Genomic DNA, 23,872 nt, shown 5'->3' with positions numbered 1-23,872 from the left:
TAATATTGATCAATCTTTGTCTATTTACATTCAGTGTTCTTTTCGTTACATTCAAAACACTTCATTTTGGCTGATTTCAGTCCAAAACCAGAATATTGTCTATCTTTTTTCCTGCCGTGTCCTCCCACTAATTAGCATTTCTACAGTTTTGATTATGTTAGAGGTAGAAAGAAAACCATTGAAAATTATAAACTAATCCACATCACGTTTTATATTCTGATTTATACAGTTATTCCTGTATTTCAGTTGCTGTTTTGCTACAGATGCTGGTTCACATTATCAAAATAATACCTGCATAAGGCTCCTAATGATATCCTGATGCATGGTCTCTGAAGATAACCATTGTTTAAAGAAGTCAAGCATAAAATAAGTCTGCCAGATGATCAGCTTTTGTCAGTGAATAATCCATGGCTTGCAGCCAAAATACGAGCGTCACACACCATAGCAATATTGGCATTATAATATTGCAATATGAAATTTTAATGTTTTTGATTCATATCTCCATACTTCGTAATTTTGTCAGGCTGATATTCATTAACCTGAACAAATATGTGTAAAAATTATATCAACATTAGAAACAGTAACATTGCATTTTTCCTAAGTATGGGAGAGTTACATAATTTATGCTGTTTGTGCACAAGAGTATTGGTACTCGTTTTTACAAAACAATCTGCTATGTTCATGTTAAACTGGGCCAAGCCTCTTTACAGTTTTAATCTGCTTGCTAATGCTACCTTCCATAATAGGTAAATAGGACGATTCCCGAGAATTATGTCGAGTTGTAATATGGTTTAACGTAGATTTAGTCTGTTTCACCACTCCATTCTACCACCAACTCTTGAGGTCTTCAAAAACGAATAGAGTTTGAGCTGCATAGTCTGTGGTTGTTATTGGACAATGCAGAAAGCAGGCTGGGTGGTCAACAAAATTTTCGTGGAAGCTAAGTCAGTATATCACTAAATTTACAAGTCCGAAATTGCAGAGTGAAAATATTTGTACAAAGTATGATCTGGTTAGTCATGTTTTTTCTTTATTCTTCCAGACTTTGCATATCTACTACTTTGCCATCAGGCAATGTGTTCTCACTTGACTACCATTATGGTCAACCCTGTGACCCAATGGTGACCTATACCAGACTTGTTCAGTACAGCAGATCGAGCCAGTATTAGATTTTCCCAGTAAAACCAGTCCATAAAGCTTAAACCCAGTAATCATCAATTTTACCCATTCAGGTGCATTTGAACATACCCCCTAAGATAGCGTTGAATTATTGTATGGCAAAGTGTGAGACTGACCCTGTTTACTTCAGTCTTGCCTTTATCAGTGAAAAACTTTTCCATCGACAAATTAATCCTGCATCTCTCATAGTGATAGTATTAGCTGAAAGTAAGTTTAATACAGTATAAAACTTACTTTTCAAGCTACTACCCTCACTTTCTGTTTGATTTCACCTGTTTCCATTCCACATTTACAAGTAACAACAACATTAGTGGCAATTTATAGCATACCAAAATTACCATTCACAGGATAGACTTCTTTTGAAGTTGAATTCATAATATTGAATAAATGAAGCCAGATGCGCAGTGCATTTCAACTTGGTAAAAATGAGGCTGAAAGTAGCTCTACTGATTTGCTGCCACTATGAAATAGGCAGATAGAAACCATAAGGTAATAACTTGAGGTATTAGGCCTATATAATTTTGATGAGATTTTCAAAATGAAGATACAGTCAGTGATGGAATATAAAATTTTTAAATTGTTGCATCGTTACTCAGTGAAAATGAGGTGTAGATTGATATGATAAGCATTATCTGTTATGACAGCATTTTTAATGTTTTGTATTAAAATTGTGGTTGCATGCTATGATATGAAATTTTGTATTGTATTAGGTCCTTGAAATTTTAAGATGTCTATTGCTGACTTTATTGGTTGTTTGATTACTTTGTTTTATATGTATCATCTCATTGAACTTGTGTATTTTATGAAGTTAACATTGCCAACTGACAAGCATACTGTTGTTACGATAAACATGATAAACTTGTTGTTTGTTATGGTCACAACATACTTGATATGTAACAACAATTGACTCAAAAACTTCATAAAGTAACTTTCATGGTTAGCTTTTCTTGTCTTCTTATGATTCAGACTTTTGTGCCCATGGTTCAAATCTCAGTCAATATTCCTAAACATTTGCTTTTAAAGGTATGGAAATCGATCCCAGGGCCTAGGAGTAGCACATGTAAAACAGTGTGTATCTTTGCGTCAGAGGCGGAATAAACTATGAGTGTATCTATTTATCCAGGAAATCTTAATCCGACTGCTATGTTTGTACGCGCATAGAGCAGTCGACGTTAGGGACACAAAAAACAATGAGGGGCCGCCAATGGAGAATCAAAAGACTTCAAATCAAAAGTCAAAAAGTATAGAAAACATATCAATATCCAAGCATTGTAAAACAGAGTTATTTTGATAAGGTCAATTTATTGTATATTATAAAAAATCTCCAGGGCACTCGGAACAGCGTAAGATTATGATTTCACTCGTTCGAATACTACACTCACACGGTAGGGTAAAAATGGGAACTCAGATCGTTATATACTGCTTCCGCCAAGCGAGTCCGCTTAGCTAAAGACGGTGAAATGACCATAATTATTATTGCTAGTCTCTGTAAATTTTGCCGACTATTCGTTAGTAGTTGTCGAATTTCTTGAGTTTGTCCGAAAACTATTCAGTGAATGACGTAAGTTTCGAGACACCTGAGTGCGAACGCCGATATCGCGATAGCAAAATCAGTTACAGACAATCGAGGAAGAACATAAGAGTCTATAAATCTGCGAATTAAATGAATCCTAAGTTACTATGAAAGTAAAAAAGGTAATGTTGTTATGTTGTTCCCTGGTTGGGAAAGAAAAGTGATTAAGATTTCAAAAGAAAACAACAAAAAAACTTCAGATAGTAAAAAAACAAGCTCAGAAAAACGTATAGAGAAGAACGACATCACGGCATCTTCAGACCTTTCATCATGAGTCTGAACGGTCAACATTTGGTGCTATAATCTATGTCAAGTGTTTCTTTTTGGTCAAATGTGACAGAGATGAATCAATCGCGATTTAGTTTTATCGCCCCTACCCGACGGGAAATAATGCAGCTCATGGGCACCTGTATAATCGTGGCGTGAACGTATCCGATGACTGTCCACTGCATGGGCCATTGACCGTGCATCGCCAGCAAACAACGGTTTTGGACAGCACGAGAGCATTTTCTTCGCAGTCTGTGAGCGGTTGAGTGATTTGGGTATGCATAGATCGGAATTGAGTTGATTTCGGCCGAAACAGTTAGTGGTTTTTCGTGCTCCGTCCAAATTGGATCCGCATGTTGCCGGTTTTGTCCATGGCAATCAACAGAGCTGTGGTGGGAGGCCGTATAACGCCGGGACGCCACGGCATCGTACACAGGGCTAGGCCACAACATACTTCCAAAAGAGATCTATCGTAAAATATCGTACTGCAGGTCAACATACACATCACCCATTCATAGGCCTACAGGTACACAGATCAACAAACAAACAGGGAGAGGCAATCTGCTTGAAACCATGAAATAGTCCATTTGTGTCTGAACTCATCTGAGACTCATGTTCAGTAACCGTTGATCAAGTATTTTGCTCAGTTGTAAGAATCGTTTATTCATTGTTGACATCGTAATCGATCCGATGTACACAACAAATGTTTGATCGTTTTGCACCTTTGCGCGTCCCCTCGTGATTGGCAGCTGTTGAATGCTTTCATCTATTGTTTGTTGGACGCTTCGAACACAGCATCGAAGCAGTTTTGGCATCAAAAATCAACTTAAAATGGAAAAAATGAGAGCATTTCGCCAACAAGGTGATGCCACAAGTATTCACAAAACGTAATATGTTGGAACAGTGCTTTAATTTACACCATGGTTGTTGAAAGCTCCAGATTTTCGGGAGCATTCGTTGACGCTGTTACCATGTGCCACTCATGTTGGATTATGAATGCCCAGGGAGATAGGGGGTATTTATAGGCTCCCCCTGCCTTTAAGGTAGAATGCGCCTCAGGGAGAGATATTCAGACTCCTAAACTTTTCCAATTCTTTTCTGATCTACCACTTGTGGGGGCTCATTTCAAGCCCTTTGTTTGAAAAGGAAAAACTTTCACCGTCTTAGTTTTTTGAAAATCAAAAATTTTATTTTTCCCCATAGAGTTAACACAGAGATGGCAGCCATTTTGAATTTCAAATATCAGTAAATCATGGGTAATTTGTTTCTCTAGTACAAAATTTTGCAGGGTGACCCCTGATTTTTATTCTTGATTTTGAAAGAGTATGGTTGAAAGTTCAAGCAAAAGTTCAAGTCTTTCACTTTCAAGGTGTATACTACCTTAAAATCAAAATGACATAAAAAATTCAGACCTGCTTCAAGGCAAATATTTTGCTTCAAAAACAAACCTTTTAAATGTATTTTGAACTATATAGTCATACACACATCCTCCAACAATTCTGAATATCCAGTGTATGGAGATGAGTTTCAGAGAGCAGCTATGGTGTGCTCTTACCAAGGATTAATATGTCATCACCAGCAGTTGCTGTTTCCTCGTCTGCCTTTCATGTTATGCAAACAAGTCCTGTTTAAGAATCCCCTTCTTGTCTCATCAGAATATTTTTCCATACAAAAAGAAATTCAGTCATGCAGACAACTTTCTACATGATATCCTACACCCAATTCTTCTCTTTTATGACTGTGCTATTGACTCTCGATTCACAATTTTATCTCTGGTGCACATTGCACATTTGCCCGCTTGATGGAGATGCAGTCATCCAATAAAAAGTTACCCTTTTTCAAAAAATACTGGGGTCGTACTGTGTTGGAAAATCCTTTCTTTGTATGAAGGGGCTCTTTCTTTATTTGAACTGTAAGTTTTATCTGGTAGTGGCTATTCTGTGCATCAGTTTAAATTTCATGTTCTGTTCAGTATTTTGTAAAAAGCATGTATGAACTCCAAATTCTCAGCCAGACAACACTAACTACGCACACTCAATGTCAGAATAACTGGAAATATCATGAAACTGAAATTTTTTTGTCAGCTTTAACGATGTGTACTGATGTGTAATTTACACAAAATGAGGATCCAGTTGAGTTAGGTCGACAACCACCAATTTTTGGACCGGTGACTTTGCCGAAGGGAGCAACGAATGCTTTGGACTTACGCCATAAATAATTTATACAAAACTACAAAGCTAGCCTGGAGGACCACTGGATTTTACTGAATACTTGCCCAGGGGACCATCAAATACAAAATTAATATGTTACTCTCTAATATCTTATGAAGCTCAGCTGAATATTGAGCAAGTCAATATATTAAAGGAATTACAACAAGAAACCGTAGATGTATACAAATCAAACTCCGGACAAAATTTCAGAAAAACTCCTGCTGTGCTCTATTCAGTATCTCATAAATTACATGACAAAAGACAAAAATGAAATTGCGAAACCACATCAAAGTAGTGCGACAGTCTTAGTAAAAACTAATCATGTGAGATTTGTAATGATCACAGGAAACCATTAATACATGATCAAAGTGAATAATAAGTTTTGAGTTATTTGCCTTGCCTTTGTGCAGCATAAGCAAGGGCATCTTTTGTATTTCTGGATCTACCAATGGATTAACATTGTAATATGCCATGATATTCTATTAGTACAAGCGTGTATTTTTGAGAAGGGATTTTTTCTGAACCCTCCGCAACAAATGTATTTCTTTGTCTAGACTCTCTCTTGAGTTTGGTATGATAACTCAAAACTTATGTAAGTTTTGAGTTCTCATACCAAAGCTATGGAGAGATTCTGGACTATGTGCCTCTTTAGCGAGATAACAGAGTTCCCATCACCATAGAGGTCAAAGGTCATTTCATGCAGTCCTCTTCAAGGAATACTCAGTGGCATGTTAAATTTGTAAGGGAAATTTCTTTGCTAATTTAAAAATTTGCATCTTCACCCCAAATGTTATCTAGAAAGTTGTTTAAAGTTTCCTTGCAGAAAATATGTGTGATCTCGGAGTATATGCTACCTTTAGACTTCAAACACTTGTCTTTGGTCCTCTTAGTACACAGTGGTAACTTTGATGTGTACTAAAAAAATCCTGTTGAAAGTGTGACACTCTCTACCCGATATCTGTGAGGTGCCTTAGTTACTTTCATTCAGTGTTAGGGTCTTTTCAGTGGACCTCTTGACTTAATCACAGCAAACAATCAGATTTTTTATGCAAGTTTGCTAAAACTTACTCTTTGATATTTTTATGTGGGCTTGCTCTTTTTAATTTTTAGCTCCGCTGTCAGAGACGCGGAGCTTATCCGATAGGCTGATTGTCCGTCGTCGTCCGTCCGTCCGTCCGTCCGTCCGTCCGTCCGTCCGTCCGTCAACAATGGTCTTCTTCTCTGAAACCGCAAGTCAGATTTCTTTGAAATTTGGGATGGAGGTTTATAGGAGTGACCTCACTCAAGTTTGTTCAAATCGTGGTGAAATTTGCATATTTGAATTTTTGGGGCATTTTTTGGTGTTTTTGGTAAAAAAATCTTCTTCATCTCTGAAACCGCTTATCCAATTGCTTTGAAATTTGATATGCAGTTTACTTTTGGTGACTTCAGTCGGATTTGTTCAAATTGTGGTGATATTTGCATATTTGTATTTTTAAGGCAATTTTTGCCATTTTTGGTAAAAAAATCTTTAAAAATCTTCTTCTTCAAAACTACCAGTCAGATAGCTTTGATATTTGGTACATATGTCCCTAGGGATGATCTATTTGAGATTTGTTCAAATTGTGCAGATATATGCAAATTTGCATTTTTAAGGCAATTTTTGCCATTTTTGGTCAAAAAATGTATTTCTCAGAAAGTACTGGTCTGATAGTTTTGAAATTTGGTATACAGGTTTCTATAGATGAACTAAGTAATATATATTGAATTTGTCTGATAGTTTTGAAATTTGATATACAGGTTTCTATAGATGAACTAAGTAATATATTGTGAATTTCTGATGAAATCTGTAATTTTGTATTTTTGGGGCAATTTTTTCCATTTTGGGGAAAAAATATGGTTTTCTCAAAATTACTCATCTGAAAGCTTTGAAATTTGGTATACAGGTTCCTACAGATGAACTTTATAATATTTATGGAAATTATGATAAAATCTGCAATTTTGTATTTTTTGGGCAATTTTTGCCATTTTTGGTCAAAAAATGTGTATTTCCAAAACTACTTATCTGATAGCTTTGAAATTTAGTATGCTGGTTCCTACAGATCACCTTAATGATATTTATTGAAATTATGATGAAATCTGCAGTTTTGTATTTTTGGGGCAATTTTTGCCATTTTTGGTCAAAAAATGTGTTTCTCAAAAAGTACTGGTCTAACAGCTTTGAAATTTGGTATACAGGTTTCTATTGATGAACTAAATTCGATCTTTTGAAATTATGATGAAATCTGCAATTTTTGTTTTGGGGGGCAATTGTTGCCATTTTTGGTCAGGAAATTTTATTCTCAAAAAACTACTCATCAGATAGCTTTGGTTGACATGGTCATAGGGATGATCCGATGTGATATATGCAAAGTATGATGACATCTTCATTTGTGTATTTTTGCAGCTATTTTAGTCACTTTTTTCTGGCCACTGCATTGAGCTTTCAAAAATTTCCACCTTCTTCATCAACATGTGTCAAAAATAGTTATTCTCTACATAAACACAGCGGAGCTATATCGGCCTCTAGGTCGTTTTAACTTTTAGTACTTTCAATTAGGGTCACAATCACTTCTGATTAAGTACACACCTGACAGCCCCTATGAAATGCTCTTTTTATATGTCATTCGGGCTATCAGATGGATTCGTAATCACAGGCAACTATGATTTGTATCGGTTTACATTTCAGAGTACTAACCTATCTTGGAGTGGCACAACTTAGTCTTTCAGCATTCTATCCATAGTGTTCAGATGAAATCATCTTTCCATGTAATGTACGAGGAATTCGATCCCCTACTTGTCTGATTGATTGATTGAATACAGTTGTCATAATCATTGACAGGTTTTATTGGTTTAATTTAATTGACGTGTATGTTCAGCGCTGTCAGCAAGGTCAAAGGTCATCAGCATGGAGAGTGAACAGACTTCTGGGCTTTATGGTTTTTCAATAGTTATTCAAAAAAGTCCAGGATTTTGCTAGAGTCAGCAGTTTGGAAATTCCTGGTGTCCTGAAAGATGACTCAATCATAAATGACTTCAGTTAATAGAGCTGTTTGCAAATGATGTCATTGTTTTCATTACTCTGCCAAAAAATAAATGATTTCCGCAAAATTGGATGACATTTTTGGAAATCACGCACACAAGAATGATGAATATAAAAATAGACAACTGTTAATGTTATGATGAACACAAGAAAAGTGGTACTTATGACTCTGACGACAAGCTGCAACAACGGCCATGTACGCAAGACTGCAAAAATTTGTTTGAATTTCTACCTGCAGTGTCAGAGCACCTATATATTAGCAACAAACCAGAAACTGCAAACGGCTCTATTTTTTGTGCTTAAAAGCAGACCTGAAGCACCGGAGGAACCAAGAAATAAAAGCAAATTAAAAAGTAATAAAATCCGTCTCTGAAAGTCACTGCTGACAACTGAAAACAGGTTCATGGAAGCCTGATTCTACAATGTATAAAACCACTCTCTGAGTTCAATGCTTTCCAAATATTGAGACTTCTCATTGTAACTCTACACAACTGTAACACCCCTTAAGCCATCAGACTCACCAGAACCTAAAGCACTCACTAGCATTCCACAAAATAACAAAATAAACATAGTAGTTTGTTCATAAGACTTTAAAAGCTGGTAAATTGTAATTACCGTTCACTTCATTTGATTGTTGTTCTCCTTGGTCCATCTAAACAATTATGCAAAGGGCAGCAAAATGTTTCATGAGTTCCCAAGTCATTATCAGTTTTCAAACCTTATCAAAAATTCATGGTTGTAACCTCAATACCATAGACAACACCAGCATTCATTCATGATTCACTCACAGAAGCCGTACAACAGAGCATTTATTAAAAGCCACACTACATAACCTCAACCCTGAGTATAACCCTATCACATTGCCATGCACTCACCAAAGCCACACTACATTACAACAGACAACAAACTTATACTATTACATGTGATGCTGAAACACAAAATAAAACCGCCATGCACCACAGAAAGCCGTACACACATTGAAGCCATACAAAACAACATTTACACACAACGTGGACAGCCACACCACAAAGTTGGTAGATACTTGCCAAAGCCACACCGCCTACCTGTCAGACCTGTGACACCACCAGCCCACTGAAGCCATGTCCACAACATTCACTGAAGCCACGTTACCAAATATGTTAACCACTCTCTAAACCACACAACATAAACACAGTTAACATAGTTTTATGCCACAGCACACAAAACACAACACATCTTCATGAAAACCACACTTTGTAATTGTCTGAGACATGCCGAAGCCACATTTTATAAAAACATGAACTGAAGCCAAGCTACTCAAGTTTGTTCTCACCACATATTATCTACTCACTTCAAATTAGCATCCATTCATGACAAATGTCAACACTTGGCCCATTTTCATTTAATAAGAAAACTGGAGTTTTCTTAGGGGGCCCTCCCATAGCCTTTTAAACACCTAGACCCATAGGACAGTAAAATTATTCAGTCCTGACACAAATTCTATTGGGACAAATATCGTTTTTGTGACTTTTGCCTGTAAGTGTTGTAGAATAAGTAAATGTATTCTGTTATAACAAGTGACAGGGTTCATCAGAAAGTCTAAGCAATAAGGGACTATTCATATTTTATAGTGGGGGTGAGGATCAAATATTTGCTGTTGGATAGTTTAAAAAAATAGGCTTCCCTGCATTCACCACTAAAATAATGACCCCAAATTCAATGATTGACTGATTTTACCAGCAGTAGGGCCATTTAACTTTAGTACTGTAATTCATGAGAAACCATTTCTTCCCAGATGAAATGAACATTCAACAACAGCTGTAACTTCCAATAATAGTTTCAGAATATTTTTCTCCAAAACAAATCTGTATTCTTGTTCTTCTTTATGTTCTTTTTGTAGCCAAATTAATTATTGTCTGAACTAAGATGAGTGTGTTGGTAGAAAATTAGACATTATACAGACAAGGCTGTGTGGTCTGTAGGAACACTTGAAATTGCAACATAGTTTTAAGAGTAGAAACTGTATTTTACAAACATAACAAAACTAGTGATAAATACATACAAAGTTACAGCTAATGGCGCTTTATAAGAAATGTCAATATGTAATGACATCACACTGTATACAGTATCCATAGATACAGATTACTGTCTCCTGTACCAAGAGATAAGATTGGTTATCAGTAATTCCCTTTTGAGTATTCTTTTGGCAAATATTGACACCTATTTGTCTCCTCCAGTGCGTAATATCCTGTTCTTGGGCTGAAGAAGGTGTAAGATATCTTTGATGAGATGATTGTATTGTTTGTTGTCCTTGTCTAGCATTTTTTCCAAAGTGAAGTTCAAATACGCCAGTAGACTGTGTTTTTTGTGTATAAAGGTTAGGTAACATTGTTAATAATTTTAACTAATGATAAAATTTCTGGTTTACCAGGTAAAACAAGTAAAAAGTGACTTATGAACCCTGGGGGCTAATGAAGAATTATTGTATAGAATTCTCTTTTTTGTTTTCTTGACTTCTCCAGTCTGTTCCAGAACTTTTTGGTTGCTTTATAGACAACTACCTGGCAATCCTTATCTAATGTTAAAAGTGATGGAATGTTTTTGTAACACTTTTTAAACATGTTATTTCAATGCTATGTGTCATTATTTGACCCTGCAATTTGGGAGGAAATAGGAAAGTCAAGTGGATGCCTCTGAATATTGTTATCCTTCTGATTAACCCTTTGAGTGCCAAAGTCAATTTTTGTCACCCTTATAAAATATACCTAAATCAATTTTTGTCAGATTTTTGCCAAAATTTTGATAAAAAACAGTGGCCAATGAAATGTTGTGTTCATTTGGTTCAAAATTATAAGAAAAATTACAGAAAAATTAATAAAAATTGGTAAAATGTTGCACTGACATTTTGGATGGGAAAAAAATACAGCACTCAGAGGGTTAAAACTTTGAATGCTGTAATTTTTTACATCTAAATTTTGGTGCAACATTTTACCAATTTATATGAATTCTTCTTTAATTGTTTGGATAATTTTGGACCAATTTAGACATTAGTTTTCATTAGCTACAGTTTTTATCAAAATTTTGGAAAAATCTGAAAAAAAAATTGTCTGGATCTCAAAAAATTGACTGCGTCACGTTCTATGAAGGGGAGAAAAATTGACTTTGGCACTGAAAGGGTTAAAACTTTTGTAGGGAGTTAACAAAAAGCCAGACATGCCACAATACTGAGCCATTTTATATCTTCTCCAGTTTTGGAATGAGTCTGAACTCTTCATCTCACTTTGTAAGATTGTTGGTGATAAACATCCTATCCTCAAAATTGAAAATTCAGTGGGGTATCAAAAATCAAACTTTTCTGAAAATGCTGTAGTATTTTAGTCAAGTTTATGTGATCTACTCATGATTGGGATATCAATGTTTACTCTTAATATTATAATAACAAGATCAAATAATGAAACAAAAATCAATGCCACTTCAAAATTTATACTGTAAGTTGCAAAATATCAGCAGTTATGCTGCAATAAATTCTGTTTCTTACATGCATAAATTTGATCAACCACAAAGAAAATTTATTTTGATCATAACTTATGGTTATTCAAGACCAGGCTGTGGAACATACTGTAGACTAGACAGTTACCGGCTATGCAGTGGCTGACCTCTTTTGTTTGTTATGATAAATTGTTGGCCTACTAAATACAGCATATTGTAGACGCAAATCGTAACATATGACAGATGGGTTTTACAGATTTATATATACCCCAGCAAAAAGCTTATGTGTAATCTTACGTAGAGTAGTTTTGTATTATCCTTTAAAAAGTGGCTTTTGTTATCATAAATTATGTCTTGTATACTTGATATGTGCGTATGACATGCTCCAAAGATACAGATATGTAGTTAGTGGCTGTGTATGTTTACTGATGGCCTTGCACCAGTCCATCTGCCCACTAAATTAGATCTTCCATTCCAAAATATTGACAAAATATTACATCTATGATATTATACTTCTTCAACATTAAAGATTTTGACTTCTTGTGACATTTCACACCCTAAATTATCTCTTTTCCACCAATTATTGGTACAACCACATAGTTTTCTTGTGCAAAGTTGGATTATTTAGAGGAAAATAAGAATGAGACAGTTATGTCAGTGATGTGCTGACCATGGTTGCATTGATACTGTTTCAAAGTCTTTGTTACAACAGCATTGCTGCAGGTCTGCCCTTGTTACATTCATGTCAGTGCCTTTTGAAACCGATCTCTTGGCATTTCCTGAATGAGTCACATGACAGTCACATGTGTACGTCAACACTGCTAGCAGGGTTAGCCGTGGATGTCTGTGGGACAATTGGATTTTCATGTGTTTTTCCTGAATTTAAGAGCTCTCAGGAAGTGTTTTGAAAGTAAAATAATCCTATCAAGAGTGTGCAATTTGTCAAAATGCTGCAAACCATGGCCTGGTTTGTTCTTACCTACTTGAGCCCGATGTAACGTGATAGCCGTAACATGTTATTAAGTATCTTGTGTTACCACAACAGCTTTGGAAATTTGAAAAGGGTAAATTGTTTTGCTCCTGTTATCATTTTTCCTTACAATTTGTCGTTTGTAATGCTTACTTCAGTTCATTACTTTTGTTTTATTAAAACTTTCTTGGTGCAGTAAAAAAGATTTTTGAATACCAGTGGAAACATTGGTTATCGGTATACTAAATGTGAGATACGTACTAATGTTGTAAAAATAAAATGATCAGTAATTACCTGCATAAATGGTACTTTTCCATCAAGGTTGATCCAGCGTAGATCAAACTCATCTCACATTTATATCATGTTATCATATATCAAATCTACTCATGAAATTACTTTTCAGTCGTCAGCCATGGAAGTTATCGAAGATAGCAGTGTTGGTTTTTTTTTCCCATTAAGGAAAAGATACAAAAATAATTGATGTTTCAACAGAGAGATTGGTTTGCTGCTTTCAGAGATGCAATATTCTCCTTCAAGAAATTACAAACGGTTAGCAGATAAGAAGATCTACAATAGCGCCAATCACAAATGATGTCATTTTTTCTCATTAATATGCATAAATAAATATTTGTCAGCATTTTCCGATAAAAATAAAACCTGCTAGTGCTACAATATACACTAAAAGTCACGCTAATTCATATGAATTTATGGCTGAGACTACAAGCTGCAAAAACAGGCATGCATGCAACAAGAAAATTTGTCTGAATTTTAGGCGTTGTCCGATGTCGCGCGCATGCAGCTTTATTTAGTAACAAACCTGAAATCGCGATCAACGCCATTGAGTTCCATGCATGTAGAGCAAGAAACACACCAGTTGTCCAGCAAGTCTAAATTTTCCAAAATGGAATTGAAACCTTTTATACCGTAATCATCTGTTCCTATACCGTAATCTTCTTTTTTAATACTCTAATCTTCTGTTCACTGACAGGTAACATTTCATGTTCCACAAAATAGCCCTGATCACATGAGATTTGCCAGGTAGGTTGTCTTCAAACCCTGTACTCAGGGTGCCGCCTGGGTAGAAAACAACTTAAAAAGAGATGATTAGGGGTCTGGTCTCTTTCCTTCCAAAGTGGATTCTTTTCCTGGCTGTTGTCTGCCGGTATTGTTACAGGAAGACCATATAGGAAAAGAAGTCAATTCCGATTCGAACTCAATTGTCAACAGCCATGCACCGTGTATTTTCACAAGTGCTTTAGAAAGACAATACACATTCACGGAGTGTCAATATTTCTCTCTTCTTTCGGGGCTGAAGTTCTATTCTCATTTGTCGATTCAATCTATCATTCATACAGTACCCCTGGATTGTTCACAATGGTCGTTTAGAGATTTATTGTAGTTATCAAGGCTCTCCTTGTATACATTACATTGTAAATACTTCCTGCCTTACCCTTACTTGGCTTCATACTTGTACTCATTCCCCCTATTCCACATACCAGCATATCCTGTCTGTCCATCAATTCTCACGTCTACCAGTGCCAATCTGAAGGACTTCCATTTACAGCACTAATCCACAGTTTGTCTCTGAACTCAAAACCCTGCATTGTTAGCATTACAACTTTTTGTCAAAATTCTTCTCAAGTTTGTTGCCCTACTGCTCAAAGTGAAAGGTTAGGTAATTCATTTTTACCTGAGATATTATCTCATCCTGAAAGTGACAGTAACATTCTTTTTACAAAAAATGCATAACAATTGCTACACCATATGCTTGATATTGTGCTGAAAGACTGATACAATAATTTTGTCCTACATGTTGTACTAAAACACAGATACAAACACTGCAGGTTCTACATTACAGCCCTTTGTCCCAGTTCATAATCAGTGGCTTAAGAAGCCCCACCAAGGACTCAGCAGGGAACCCTTTGGTGTCCTTAAGTTGAACTCTCAAGGCCACTCAGCCCAGTGACTGCGGTTTGACTGATAATCTAAGCAAGTAGCATGTGGAATTTACCATCAAACTTTATGACTTGGTAGGTCAATGAACTGACTCCAATCCCAGCATGCAGTGTGGTATGTCCTCCTTTCTTGTAATGCGATATATCTTGAATCATTTGCAACGTGATATTGGTGTACATATATACTCTACATGTGTGGTGTCGGTTTCTATCGCTACGAATTTGATATATATTCATACAGGCAGATGGACAGGGTTCATTGTCTCCCATTTTGGTATCCTGTGTTGTCTTTGATTTTTAATCAGAAAGAGCAAAATATTCAAATTTGAATCTGTGATTACTGTTTACAATGGAGTTGTGGCATCCTAAATTGTCCCTCTATTAAGTTCAAAACATTAGTTTTTGCCACCATGTGAGTTATTGATTTTGAAACTTTTAAAGTGGCGTGAAATCTGGTAGTTACTGACATCATTGTTTTCGTGCCCTTTGACATACTCACTGTTAACAGATCTATAGATGCCCCACATAGTGATATAAATTTGTTGTGAAGTCTGTTTTATAAATGAACTCCTGGTCCGAGCATACTCTGTACCTAATGCGGAGTGGAATCTCCCAGGCACATCGCCAAGATTCAACCACAACCGCCACATGGTGAACTAATTCAAAGTTGTAACACCCGTAGTGTGTAACAGATTACAATTATGGTTGTATAATTAGTTGGTTCCAACTTAAATATTCTGTTTATGTTTTTTTATAACATCAAAAGTTAATTCTTGTTTTGTTACTACCTGACCGTGTGCACAGATCAGCCTTGCTGTGAAATATCATTTTGCATTTGACGTCGAGCAAAGCAAGTACATCATGTACAGTTATATTTCTTTGTATGAAGAAATTGAAAAAATGAGGCGGTGTAAACGTCCATTATTGTTTGCATATGCTGCAGCCAAGCAGATAGATGGTTTACATAACTTTCGTGTGTTGCTGGCAATTTTAATCTAATCGGGGAAGAGAGTGATACCGGTATGTGGTATCAAGGCGTGGGGCAGCTTGTCTACTTTTTCCCTCTGATTGACCCACATTGAGATTTTACAGCACTAAACATAGTGCGTGGGCTTACAACTGACCTAACACCGGAAGAAAAGATAGTACATTTCAGTTATGCTGGTATTATTTTGTGTATTGAATGTCAATCGATAAAGATATCACACCAAAAATGGAATTATTTTAGTCAAAGCAGATTCACTTCCAGACCAAATATGTCCATGTGCCAATCCCAGGTCATTAAGTGCTCATGTTCCAACTTTCTTTTTTATGTTTCAGCCCAGTTTTATGTCCAGAAACCCAAATCTACCTGTACAACTTTATATTGCAGCCCTAAAAGACCTTTTGTTGTAAGATGCAGCTAAGTATACGACTGGTAATTTAAATCAATTTTCCACCTGGTGTCACTTTTAAAAAGCCTTTTTTGTACATATTCATTGCTTGATCATGTTTGGACATGAAAAGGCTAAATTACTAGTACACCAGTCTCCACACCCTGGATATCAGACTTCAGCTCACCAGAACATTGGGTCAGTCATGCATTCAAGCTGCAAACCAAGATATCACTAATAACTATAACTCCTATCGACAAACCTATTGAAACCCTGTTCATAATGAATGTGTCATACCAGGACAATTCATAGCCCAGTCCATGTGGTCAAGACACATACACTCTGACCAATGCGTTTGCTGTCCGATCCTAACCCACATCATAGGCACACCTTGAGAACACCAGACTCATCTTTCTTATGGCATTAAGTAGTGCTTGTCTGAGGGTGCCATTCATGATAAATACATACAAATGCACCCCTAGGGTCATGTTGAATTGTACCATACTGCAGCATGGGCCCATACATGACGTACTTGTACCTTGATCACAACTCAAGCCTGAAACCTACTATACTAGACCCCAAATCATTTTTTCCTCACAAGGAGGTAAGCACATGTACAGTGATAAGTAACTACTTTTCTTTGGTATAAATGTACTGCATTTACCAATCATCAAAGCTGCATAAATTTGCATACCTTGACCACAACCCAAATATCTAGGCCACAAAACCTCATTATCGTAACCCACATGTTCCAGATCAGAGCCCATGCAGTACCCCAGTTATTACTTACAGAAGCATCCAGCAGGGTCAGCCAATGAGCTCATTTTGAGAAATCATTACCAAGGGTGTTTTTCATACAAATATAATACTCTGACATAATCTAAAGAACTTTTAAATTTTTAGGGGAAAATAAGAGCTGTTTATAACTGTTGTCCCACTACAGTTTGAAAAATTTCCCCTGGGATCCATTAGTTTCCCACTTCTCCCTTCCCTATTTCCCCTTCACTACTACAGAAGTCCCCACTGCCATCTCTTTGCGGCATCTTGAGAATTGTCCCCTCCCATGGGCAAACTCCCCCAAAACAACCTAATCATCAACCCTGCATGCTTTTTGGATCTTTCTCAAGTTGTACACAGAGCAAGAGGATGAAACTTCCCCCTAAATGAGTAAACCTTGAAAACCTGCCTGTTACCCACCTGCTAAAACAGAAAAAATATTGTCCTCCCACCTGCCAAGAAATTGCTTAGTTTTTTGCACAAACAGCTTTGTTGGCTGCCCGTTTCTGATCAAGCCCACTGAGAATATATTATTGTTATATCTAGCTGTAAAACCAAAGCACCACAAATACCAATACCAGACTTTGTATGTCTCTAATTTGACAGATAGAGACACACAAAGTCTGGTATTGGTATTTGTGGTGCTTTGGTTTTACAGATCTAGATTAATTGTAAAGACACTAAGACTCACTGTAATTACCATTGATAATCACTCAATCTTCAAGCCACAAAACCCCATTCCAAGATCATTGCCCAAGTTCTCCAGACCAAGGCCCTGAGGGCTTTAGGTCAAACCTACCTATAATATCAGAAACATGTACATTGTGATCTTTATAACCCAATCTTCCAGGCCACAAACCCACATCCATTGATATCATCCCACACACTCTGATCAAAGCAAATCTCCCAACTCATAAAACCACAAGCAAAGATCATAAGCAATCTTCAATAGGCCTCATGCCTAGGTCATAACCAAAAACCATAGGGTCCCTCAAAGGGAACTCAGACTTAAAACCTTCAAAGCCTCTTCTCTGTATGCAGATTCTAAAACAATCATTATCCTTACAACGCAAACACTTGCTCATCACCAAACTGTTCAAGACCACAGGTGCATTGTTTGTACCATGAAGCTCCAAAAGATGACTCTTCACCCAGGCATCTTGGACTGTACCCAAAATATCCAGGTCACTCTATGTGGTCCACACATAACTCATGAATAGCCTATACATAGAAACTCTGTGGTTGACTTGTTAAAATAAGTCCAGAATTCTGACAACACAAACAGCTTGATGTTTTTAGCACCAAAGGCAGATACACAAAGTGATGGGAGAATTATCAAACCCTCGGAGCGAATCAAATTTATCAACATTTATTTATCCACTCCCAAATACATCATACAGTATGTACAGTGTTGGTCTCACAGCGATTGTAAAATGGTCACAATCTATTCACTAAATCCCGAGCCAAAATACACAATTTGTCGATGATGGAGACAGTGAAGCTTAGGGCCAAACCAAAACACTGAATTTATTCACTCACTGAAAGATGTTTGAAAAACAACTTGATGCCTGACCATATCTGATGAAACAGTTCTGCTTTGCAACAATTCAATAAAATCTGTTTTTGTCTGAGTAGCATCATATCAAAGAAATTATGACACATTCACTTTGATTGCTCACAATAAAATGAAAATCACTTTCAGAATAATCATCGGTATTTACTCTGTATCACCACGGCTCCATTTTATGATCACCTGTACCATCAAATTTCCCACGCAGGTCTGCTTAATGCACTAATAAAAATCACACAATGTGATGGTCGCAGATTTACCACAGAAATTTAAGTATATAAACTTTTCAATCAAACGTTGATGTATTTTTTTCAGCCGCTGCAATTTTAATTAAAATCATCATCATAGTAATTAAGTTGGTTTTCAATGCAGACAACCAACCATGTTTTGAAACTTGGAAATTACAGAGTAATGGGCATCGTTGCTCATAATTTTAATAAACCTCTGTAGCAACTTATACAGGTAGGAAAGAATTTCCAGTCCAGGCTTCTGACACTGCCGTGTAATTGGCTTTGCTGTTTTTTGAATGGTTGAAGATTAGTTCTTGCGCTAGAAGCAATTCTAAATATCAGATGTAAAGCAAGTTTGCATAGCAGCAGACATCACAGAAAGCAATTTCCGAATAATTGATGAGACTCTTAGGGTGTGTTTTTGCTCCTCATTCAAATGGAGATGATTTTACCGCTTCAGGTCAGCCTCTGCCTGCAGTGTTGTTCATGGCCCAGAGTTCTTTGTTTCAAATCGTGCATCTGGCGAAGTAGAATCAGTCATTTGTTGATAAAGAAACCACAGTCTCACCAATGTGAAGCTGTAATTACTGACAAATTATTTGTTTAATAGATGATTAGCAGTCAAACTGCTGCGGGTGATGTAGTGTAGAACTCAAATTGTATGTGATCGCTTCTCTGTGGTCAGACTTCACCTGTCATTCACCCTATTATAGGCACCGTGAGAACACTTTATATAATCACTGGCGAAAAAAAACCTGCTAGGTGGTTTTCCATCACGTGATAGGTGTGATAAGTGACCACTTGCCACTCTGTGGATTTCGGGCAGCGTGGTCATATCATTTGCATACCACAGACGCCAATTACCGCAGTGAAGCGTAAGTAAGATTGACCACCAGTGACCCAGCAGACTACATACTGGGATTGTCTTGCTGTATGAAATCAACAAATACTGTCCCTGTAACCATGACAAACACAAAAAGCCTGCTTAAGAATACGCATTGTTGATTGGACGGTATAAACTACCACACACCAAGTATAAAATGTGACAACATGGTCTGTGGTCAGCGCTGTCATTCAGCCAACACATTCTTGTGGTTGGACTTCCTTCCTGTTAAGGCGTCACACAATCTAAGCCTACAAAATGGCTTTATTCAAATCATACTAGTGTGTTGCTCCCAGATATATATCTGAATACAGCTCTAGTTGAAACACAAAGGATGGACTTCTAGGTTTTTTTGTCGTTTGTTTTCCTTGACGTTTGAGTTATCGATTGGACAGAGAACAGGGACTGTGGTCGTAGTTAACAAACATAGTACAGACACTTTGATTAGCAGCCAGAAGGTCTGAATTCCAGCACTACCACAGATTACCGATGACCGTGGCGCTCAAGACGTCCAATGTTTACCGTGGAAAAAGGGTGTGAGCGTGTCGAGTGAAAAGTCATCGTTCACCCAATATCAATGAGAAGCTGCAATCTCAACAATGACAACCAAAGAAATATAAACACATTTGACCAAAAGTATTTTAAATCTGAAAACCAGAGACATAGGAGCTGAAGATATTCAGCTCCTCTTTCTTTGTTAAAATGTTGAACATAAACACCAAGAGGCACCCCTTGTGAGTTTTACCCACAATGCATTGCTGCCAGTGGTGCTGGGAGTCCAATCGTCAGGTTGATTGAATGTGTATATGGAAGTCTAGTAGTTTGCAGCTGTTATATTTGGCTTGGATGAAATCATCTACAAAACATGTAGGTCACTGTGTTTTCTTGAATTGTTTCTGAGTGAAATAAGGCTTTCCAGATGCCAAAACTGCTGGACTGTTGCATAAACCATGAGAGGGAAAAAGACCCAGGGACTTCAAAAATATATTCAAAGGAAGGAATGTAAAAAATGTGTTTAAGTATAGAGTGCGCTCATCAACGGAAGCCTTCCCAGGATGCACGGCAGCATTCCGTTTCTTGTCCAAGTATCCTGATGAAATTGTAATGTAGCTATAGAAACTGACAAAGTGGTTTTGCCAAATCCAATTAGTCGTTAGGAATCAAGATATCAGGAAGAGAACACAATACCAAAAGCAAATAAAGGTTAACAGGATGACATACTGACACATTTCGTTGAAGCTAACATCGTGAGATCAGCGTTGTACCTCTAATACTGAATCAGCCTTTAATCAGGTCTGGATGGTTTTGTTTAGCAAACAATGCTCGTAACATGTTATGAACGCGATTAAATTCTCCAATTCTTTGTCAGGTGCTAAGCTTTTAAGTCCACAACGGATTCGAGACCCACATTCAAATTTTGTCAGGAATTGTCAATGCAATCCAGGTTATTGATGTAATATCAAACAGTTCACCAATTAACCATGCAATCTCATGAAGCATGTAGCCGGAGTTTAATTCAATAATGATATCGTTTCTGTGATAAAGTCAGTCTACATGGTCTGTATTAGTATTCCATTGTTCGTTCCTTCACAGGGAAAACGGAGTTTCAACACAATTGTCATGTTGTATATATTGCACCGTGAGTCACGATGATTAACTCCAATTCCATACCACAATCTCCATAAATCAAATGATGTGTTCCTGTACTGTCACTTTGTCCAGACAAAATCTACAATTGCGATCGTAAAAACAGTCACTTAGTCTTCCTGTAGATATGCTATTCTCACACCCTACGTTCGGCCACAAGTAATGAATTTTGCCACCTCAACCAGTTCATGCACATTATATTTGGGAGCCGTTATTTCTAAAGCGTGCAAAAGTACAGTGAATCAATGTATATTCTAAGGTCAGGGCATTAAAGTTCAAGTTGTACATAATTTGAAGTGAGCAGAAACATTTCTGCTACTGTCAAACATGATTTGAGAACAGGAGATGGTACAAGTTATTTGTTGGAGGTACAGAACACTGCGTCTTGGGTAAAATGACTGGTAACCCAGGTGTAATTCACAAACCTAGCACCCTGGCGGAAAGTAGTTTTGATGCTTTTATATTAATGACAAGTTCTTTGCAACTGACTGCCCAAATGTTTCCACATCTTTTTCAACTGCGATGAAAGTCTGAATTTAAAGGAAAGTTGGTAGCCCTCTGATTCTCAACTTCTGAAAGTTCATCGACATTTGAATTGACACAAAACACATACATATGGAAGATTCATTCGATGTTCCGTTCCGGGTAAATCCTACACGGCACAATGTTTCCATTGTCTTCTCCCACCCAACAGTTCATACCATAGGAAATGGAGGGGTGGAAAGGTCAAACAGGCTATACCACGTAATAAATAGGGGTGAACAGGTCAAGCAGGGTGGAGCATGAAGTAATTGAGGAGTGCATTGACAAAGTGACACATCAGTGTCTTGTGTCACTATTAGTCATGTTTGATACGTATCAAGTAAATGATGAATTGTGAGGTGTAAGATTATCAAAGCAGATATCTGAAAAAATTAAATAGCAAGGACTTTCTCAAAGGTTAAAGTGACAGGTTCTGTAATCTTTCATAATTTTTAAGTATTATTTCATATACATCATATTAAAATTCAATTAAGTATGATATCTATCACTTTAAACGATTGACTGGAGACAGATGAAATGCCTAGAAGTTAACTTTGTGTACGATTCACAGGCACTTAACATGAGTGAAAATCTATCTCATTCCCAGGGATTCGGATTCAACCTTGCAAGTCACATTCACTGAATATCAGCCCAATTTACAATTCAAAACCTGAAATGCAAATCAACATCAATGCAGCATTTTGAATAAGTACAACTTTTTACAAGTTCTCTTTGATGTGATGTGTATCCAGACTAAATACAATGTAAATACTAGTAGTGTGCTGAAATAAAAATGTCTATTTCATAAATATGAAAACTACACGTAAAATAATTTATGTTTGAACGAATTTGAATGTTTAGTATTTTTATGAAATGTCTTTGATGTATATAGTAGTCTTGAACAAGATACAGCTTGGCCAGAAGAGGATGCCAGGACAATACTTGCAACTTTTCTTGATATTTTCAATAATTTTATTTTGTTCTAGAAGACATGTATACCTACCTATTTTTTCCTATAAGTACGTTGAAATACAAAGTTGTAGGCTTGTTGACATTTACCACTGTGTATATCACTAACAAATGAATTGTAGTCTTGACTGAAATTCAGCCGTAAATAACAACACTAAATGGAAAGGACTGACGTTAAAGTCAAACATGACACATTTCAAGACATGAGCTGCATCAAATGAGAAACTGTCATAGTGATCATTTCATTAGCCTAGACTCTAAACGGAGTGTTTTGGCCGCGGAGTTCTTTTTGCCTTCGCCACATAGCCAAGACTCTATGCAGAGTATTTTAGCCTAGGATTTCTTCTTGCGAAAAGGCAAAAACTCTGAGGCCAAAACAGTCCATTTAGAGTCAGTTAAAAAAACAACATATCTCTAACTTATGATCATATTTTCATGATTTATGTCCCAGACATCAAATATGTCGCCTTCTTCCTCCTGCTAAAATATTTTTAAAAATACAGTGTATTAGCCTCGCCAACACAACGATTTATGTACAGTATGCAACATTATTGTGGTGAAATGAATTCTATACACATACAGGCCGTGTTCACAAATTGACCACAAGGTATTTCAGCAAGTTTTGAGTAGAACAAAAAAAAACTGTACAAGACATGAAAAATTATATCTCATGAACTTTATGAGGTCGAAATTTACAATATTCCAGCTACTATCCAGATTCCATAACACCATGGAATATGATACAACAGCATTATTTCCTTCATATTGTCATCCACATAGCAAATTTTAGACCGTACAGGTATAAAATTTGATGACATTGAAAAGAAAATTTCTCAACAGGTACAAGCAACGTTAAGATATCTACATTCACAGATTTTTCCATCAATTATTCATAACAGGGGTGACAATTTCTCGTCTTTCAAGGATTTTCCCCCAGCCTTAGAAACTCAACAAAATATGACAACTGATACAGAATACACCCACTGACTGCTGAAAGAAATATTGTGTTGAACAAGATGTGGGTGTATTTTTTTACTGCTGTGCACTTGAGGTGATGCTTGAGGTTATATTGTCATATATGAGGAGACTAGTATTTGCCAATGCAAGTAAATCCGTGATTTCCGCTGTCTGTTTTATTCACATCACTGTCGATTTTCAGCGCATATTGCAAATCATTGCTATAAAATATTTGTGATGTATCAAGCAAGTCTTCTCCCC

The 23,872-nt window shown here is 36.7% G+C and overlaps 1 protein-coding gene across 2 annotated transcripts in view; it reads left to right on the top strand.

The window, feature by feature from the left end:
• The window catches only part of LOC139142873 (transcription initiation protein SPT3 homolog), a 58,745-nt gene that overhangs the window by 5,274 nt on the left and 29,599 nt on the right, over positions 1-23,872 (top strand). Inside the window, exon 2 of one of the 2 annotated variants that reach the window (XM_070713052.1) lies at positions 16,004-16,074. The exons of the other annotated variant lie outside the window; for it this stretch is intronic. Coding sequence (XP_070569153.1) covers positions 16,013-16,074 — 62 coding nt within the window. The 5' untranslated portion in view covers positions 16,004-16,012. The remainder of the gene's footprint in view (positions 1-16,003; positions 16,075-23,872) is intronic. 2 annotated transcript variants of the gene reach the window in all.

The sequence above is a fragment of the Ptychodera flava genome, chromosome 10, assembly GCF_041260155.1.
Source record: "Ptychodera flava strain L36383 chromosome 10, AS_Pfla_20210202, whole genome shotgun sequence".
Classification (NCBI taxonomy): domain Eukaryota; kingdom Metazoa; phylum Hemichordata; class Enteropneusta; family Ptychoderidae; genus Ptychodera; species Ptychodera flava.
This window is presented reverse-complemented; position numbering and strand designations above follow the sequence as displayed.